At 32.3% G+C, this 6,372-nt stretch overlaps 1 protein-coding gene across 12 annotated transcripts; it reads right to left on the bottom strand.

Moving 5' to 3' along the window:
• Positions 1-3,202: 3,202 nt before the first annotated feature.
• Positions 3,203-5,346, bottom strand: LOC130962007 (putative receptor-like protein kinase At5g39000). Of its 12 annotated transcripts, none has more exons than XR_009079687.1 (6): positions 5,244-5,346; positions 4,992-5,112; positions 4,666-4,750; positions 4,288-4,388; positions 3,541-3,932; positions 3,203-3,459 (listed from the first exon to the last, which is right to left on the bottom strand). XR_009079687.1 is itself a non-coding variant. In XM_057888083.1 (2 exons), exons 1-2 carry the CDS (start codon positions 3,719-3,721, stop codon positions 3,302-3,304), a joined length of 351 nt encoding a protein of 116 aa, XP_057744066.1. In that variant the 5' UTR covers positions 3,722-4,270; the 3' UTR covers positions 3,203-3,301. The 12 variants fall into 12 exon arrangements, 1 of the variants encoding a protein (XP_057744066.1); XR_009079689.1 differs by lacking the exon at positions 5,244-5,346 and adding an exon at positions 4,478-4,497 and having other exon boundaries at positions 4,992-5,237; XR_009079693.1 differs by lacking the exon at positions 5,244-5,346 and having other exon boundaries at positions 3,203-3,471; positions 3,541-3,713; positions 3,829-3,932; positions 4,992-5,237.
• Between the last annotated feature and the right edge of the window lie 1,026 nt (positions 5,347-6,372).

Here is a 6,372-nt window from a genome sequence, read left to right as displayed (position 1 = left end):
CTTTACTTCAGATTTTTTTTCTTTTCTCTCTCATCTCTTTCTTCTTCTTTCTTCGGTCCTTGTCCAGAGAACCATGGAAGCAATGCTCATCAACAAAGAAAAAGAAGAAGTTGCATGCGTCAAGACCATCAAGCTAATGATGACAAGAAAACATACTAAAATAAAAATGAGCTGTGGTTGACATTTTCACCAAATGTGGTTAGATTTGGTGAGGTAATCTCGAGCTCTTCATGCTCAGAAAAGGAAGATGAAGATTCGGCCAGCAAGGGAGATTCTTGAAGCATGGCTTGTCTTTGATTCTGCTCAACCACCACAGGGAGTAGCTAGAGTGGCGAAGTGATGGTTGAAGGCAGAGATTAAAGCAGATGAAGTCATTATCATCATGAAGCATCAAGGGCCAGAAATCCATCTTGGAGAGGAAGCCAAGGATGGAGAGCTCGAATTGATGAAAAGTGATGATCAAGGAAGGACTAGAGGTAATTGCATGTTGGTTATCTCTTCTCTCTCTGTGTGGCCAAACCGGTTTGTTGAAGGAGGAAGAAGTTGGTTCGGTTTTGGCTTCAATAAGTGGAGGCTCCCCTCTTCTATAATAAGGGTAGACAACCACTGTTTGGAGCAAGGAGAAAATTTGAGAGTGCAAGGCACAGAGTTCTCAGAGCTACCTGAGCTAACAGTTTTTCTCTTCTCCTTCAATGTTCTCTGTTTTGTAATTTTTTTCTGTTTAATTTTGTCATGTCTTGAGTCTCATGGAAAAAGGCAAACAAGTGAGGTTTGTATGAAAAAGCCATAGAGCAGAAAAAGGCAGAGAGAGCAAAATTAAAAGAAAAAGCCATAGATGTCTTAGAGGTCCTTTGTTCATCTATGTTGTGTATCATGATTCTGTGGGAATCCCCTTGTAAGTTGGTTAGCACTTTACAAGTTGTAATCAGATTGATTATAGTGAAATTCCATCATGTTTGTGATGGAGACTGGATGTAGGCTGCACTGCACTTAGCAGCCGAACCAGGATATATCTGGGTGCAATCTTCTTCTCCTTTCTACCTCATTTCTGTTTTCAAATACACAGGAGCAAAAACTAGAAGTTTCTCGTGCCAAGTGACGAGACAAAAAGAAAAGTCTCGTGGCTAGGGACGAGACAAAAGAAAAAGTCTCGTGTGTAGTGAAGAGATAAAAAGAGTAAAAGTTTCCAGAATTAGTCTGACAAGTCAGCAAGTGATATCAAGTAAAAAGGGGGCTAAGATTCAACCCCCCTTCTCTTAGCCACTGAAACCATCAAGTATCATATTTTTTTTTTATCTTAAGAATACAAATTTGATAAACATGTTTTATAACTGAATAACACAATTCTTAACATATATATGTGGCATCGGAAATGGATCCTTTCCAGTTTTTTCAACACTTGACAAAATACAGTGCAATCTTTCACCTTTGATTTTAATAGTGGGACCAGAAATAAATAAGAGAGTGTAGTGAATGATTAGATTAAACACTACACACCATCCAGTTTTTTATTCACTGAAGAAGATCCACTCCCATGTGGCATCATTATATACACTCCTTGTTATATTAGGATTGGAAATATGATAGTATATGTGTATCTCACTTACATTTATATCCTGAATCAGAGTAGTTCTTGCCCGGGCCATGCTTTTATTATACTGTAGGAGAGCCGTATGCCTATGAGGTCGTTGTGTTTGATTAATAGTTTGATGGTATATGAACCGATAAATAATTAATAGTACTAATTAAATACAATATAATTAATATCAGGTCGTTGTGTTGATTAAAGAGTTAAAACAAAAGATTGGGAAGACGGGAATGATAAAGTTAGTGGTAAATTATTTAATTTATTTTAGAGAAAAAATCTTAAATGATTTTGACAATTATTTCAAAAGATAACGAAGTTGTCAATAAATTTTTTTTTGATTTTTTAGTTTTATGAGATTGATTAGCCCCTGTGTCAATATTTTCTATCGGTATTAACGGATTAAACCTATATAACATGTTAAATTGTTGATTTATCCATTAAAAATCAATTAGGATTAACAAATTCTTTTTTGTTGGGAGTCTCATTGTTTTTTAAAGATAATTATTAAGGCCATAGTTTTTTATTTTTATTTTTTAATTACATTTTTCAAATACATTAGCTAAATTTATTGTTCTTACTTATCAAAATTGTTAATTATTATTTATTATATTTGTTTAGAATTTTATATTCAAAAAATTATTTCACTAAAAATATCTAAGTTAAATTGGTGATACCTTGAGTTTAAAATTATTTTTAACTCATAAATTTTAATAATTAGATTTTTTTATTTAAAATCTAAAATTTTAACAATTAAAAAATAATAAAAAATTATTAATTTAATTTGAATAATTAAAATTTAGTTCAATTTTATAAACTAACAAAAAATTAATTGATTTATCTCTAATTTTAAATTAGAGTACTTATTTAAAAATAATTTGTGAATTTATAATTAAATAATATTCTTAAAAATAATTATATTTAATTTTAAATCACTACCCTTTATTTTTTTTACCAAACTCTAACCCTAAAACACCCGTGCCACGTTCATTTACTCCCAACTGCCACCCTCTAACACTAACTCACACGACACTCCAACCACAACACACACAGCTGCAAAGAGAGGAGAGGGTGTACACAACCATAAAATTGCTTATTACAGATGGATTTACAAATAGATTTGGTCTCTTTTACTGACGAATTTTTGGTTATTGACGAAATTATTGACGAATTTTGTTCTTCTATAAAAATTTCGTTAAAAATTACTTACCGACGGATTTTTTCTATCGGTAATTTACTGATTGATTTTTTTCATTACCAACAAAATTTTTCTCGGTAATAATCTCCCCTTTCACCTAAAAACCGTAAAACTTTTCGACAATTTTTTTGTCGATAATTTACCGATAGATTTTTTCGATTATTGACAGATTTTTCATTAATAATTGGAACCTGAGAAAGCATTTTTAATTTTAAATACAGGCGAAAAATTCGTCTGAAAATCCGTCAATAAGGTAAAAGAGAATTTTTTTAGATTTTTTCATTGCAAGATAAATCTGATTTCATACAAAATAAATATAAATTTAAATAAGTTCATCGTATTATCAAACTAAAAGAAAAGTACTATAAATAAACAATTCAATATAATTCAAAATATAAATAAAGTATATTGATACATCAACTATAATAAGTAACAACGATACATCAACAAAGTGTATTGATACATCAACTATAATTCAAAATATAAAATCAGTGTATTGTTCAACCATACTAAATTTATCAGCTACAATCTTCAGTGTCATCTTCATCCCCATCATCATCATAGTCCTCATTCGAAGAGATTGAAAGTGGTGACAATAACAATAATAGTGGAACAGCAGTGAAACTATTTGACGCTCTAACCTTCTTGTAATAAAGGGCTAAGTATCTAAATGTACCTACAAGTGAGACTATTATTTGAATTATTTAATTACATTCTTTAAAGTAAGCTTATAAAATTGAATAAATAAATCAATTACCTGCAACATAGTCTACTTCAATTGGTTTTAGCTTGGAAGTAGATAGGGGTCCCTGCAATGAAAGCCCAAAGTCTGAGGGCTTAGGCACCATATTGCTATCCAAAAGAATGTTACTAGGTTTTATGTCACTATGAAAGATAGAGCGCTTGGCTCCAGCGTGAAGGTGTGTATCTCTGGCCATATTTTAACGGAAAAATGCACAAAAAAAGAAAATGCACAAGCTGTGTCACAAAACGAAGCAACTATAGTTGAAAACTGAAATTCATCTAACTTAAAAAAGATCTTAACTAATGTAGAGCATGTAGGTTTTTCCATTATCGGTCATGACTTTGTCCACAAGCTATATCCGTGCCATCGTCAACATAAAGAACAGCTTTATTTCTACACATGCTCTAGAAAGATGCCAACCAAATCTTAGCATTAATATCATATCAACAATTATCATGAAGAAAAATACAAGCCATTCAATAAAACCATCCCCTTACAACCAACCTACCCCATATCAAACAGTAACAAAAAATAACAGCATAAAAAAAAAGTAAAAAAGGGAACTTAGCTAGTACACTGAGAACTCAGAGCAGCTTTATCATTAGTTATGTGTATGGGTGTAGAAGTGCGTAGATCTAAAAGAAAACAAGTCATTCTACATATAGTCTCACTAATGATACTAATCCGGTTCCAAAGATCTAAAAGAAAACAAGAGACTAGAATGTTAAACAAGAAAAGAGTTTTGATAAGGAAACCAACAAAATTTGAAGGTGAGTTGTTCTCTGCTTTGAATTAACCAGTAATAGGGGCTTCCCGCCAGCTTTATCTATCAGAGCTGCATCAAGGACAGTGATCACAATCTGCAAAAAACAAAATCAATTGATGAGTTAGTTTATTGAGAGAAAAAAAATTATTTTCTAAGAATTGTGAATAAGTTAAAGGTAGGAACCTGAAGGCAAGCATATATTACTGTTCCAACAAACGCAGAAAATCCCATGACATAATGAAATTCAGACATTATTCAAACAAAACAAAAGTCTTAGTGCTTCTTTGCTTCAAGAAGCTTATTCAACATTCCAATCATGCTTTCAATTATGCAAAGTAATATTAAGTATTAGAGACTCAGAGTGAAACTACCTGCTAGCTCAAAAATACTTCTGAGATAGAAACAAATTTAATTGATTCCACTAAATTACTGGCATACCATAAGCCCTATTCCAATCTGTTCATCAACAAATTAAATAAAACATTAGTAAAAATCACTTGGGAGTGTAATGGTTCACATAGTATTAAGTATTGCTATGTACTTGAAGACTCTTGCAGCAACTAATATGAATGATGAGGACCTTACTGAAAGCATGCAAAAGCTATTAATCGTTATGCAAAGGCTAGATCAGAAAATTGCTCTTCAATTCAAGGTGAGAAAAATTATTGATATTTTATTCTGAAACTCTTAACTGTACCTTTGTATATGCGTGCTTCATGCCTAAATATGCAAACCTTGCTTACTTTTGTAACTGGCTTGCCATGGAAAAGAATTTGACTGGTAACTGTGTACAATCCTCAGCTTAAAATAGTCTACATCTATAAAATATCAAAGATCCTCTGTCATGATGTTATGTTATCATGGAAAACATAAATGGTATGCAAACTAAATTTTATTTCCTTTGTCTCAAAACTACTCTTTTTTTCCTGTTTAGGAAGATACTTCTTACTCTGTATTTATTGGAATATTCAAGCTTATGGTTCATGCAATCATTGCAGCCATAATATGTACAAAATAATAATAGAATACAAGATAATGGAGTATGCCCAAACATACTTACAGTGATTAGAATTTTGAAGTAACATCTTAATATATAAGATGAAATACAATGCAAAATCTAAAACTTACATTGACTTTAAATGTGGCAGCAAGTTAAATGACGGTAGAAGTGACCCAAAAAAGAACATAGTCAACTGTCCCAAAATATAGTTGAAAGATAGTATATGATAATTTCCTAGTATGTTGATAAACCACTATTTTATGGTTTATCTTGTGCTCAATTGAGTGGTTTTTATTAAGCTTTTGTCCACTTATTCATTTGATTTGCATGGTTTTACATTCTCCTTCCTGATTTTGTGCTATGATTGAAAACATGCTTCTTTGGCTTTTATTTTCTTTTATTTAAATCTTCTCTTATTATCATTCGATGCCTTGATATGTGTGTTAAGTGATTTCAGAGATTATAGGGCAGGAATGACTTAGAGGATGAAAAGGAAGCATGCAAAAGTGAAAGAAATACAAGAAGTTGAAGGAACTGCAAAGCTATCAGCCTGATCCTCTCGCACTAAAACGACCATAACTTGAGCTACAGAGATCCAAATGATGCGGTTCCAGTTGCGTTGGAAAGCTAACGTCCGGGGCTTCGATTTGATATATAATTTGCCATAGTAACCGTACCGCTAGACGACGCGAATGCGCGCTCCACGCGGACGCGTCGCAGTGACAAAAATCAGCGTGCAGATTTCATAACCAGCAAATCCTGGGCTATTTTCGGCCCAGTTTCAAGCCCAGAAAATACAGATTAAAGGCTGCAAAGTGGAGGAATGAAGGAGACGACTCATAATTCACTTTTCATAATTTAGATGTAGTTTTTAGAGAGAGAGGTTCTCTCCTCTCTCTTCTCTCTTAGGATTAGGATTCCTCTTAAAGGATTTAGGAATATTTTTATCTTCTTCATCACATGTTCAATGTTCTTTTTATTTATTTTCTCTTTTATTTGTTTATGAATATTTCATGTTAGAATTTTCTTAATTAATATAATTTGAGGTATTTCAGACTCATGATTGCTTTCTTCTATT

The sequence above is a fragment of the Arachis stenosperma genome, chromosome 2, assembly GCF_014773155.1.
Source record: "Arachis stenosperma cultivar V10309 chromosome 2, arast.V10309.gnm1.PFL2, whole genome shotgun sequence".
Classification (NCBI taxonomy): domain Eukaryota; kingdom Viridiplantae; phylum Streptophyta; class Magnoliopsida; order Fabales; family Fabaceae; genus Arachis; species Arachis stenosperma.
The sequence above is the reverse complement of the archived record's forward strand: the minus strand, read 5'-3'. Positions and strand labels throughout refer to the sequence as shown.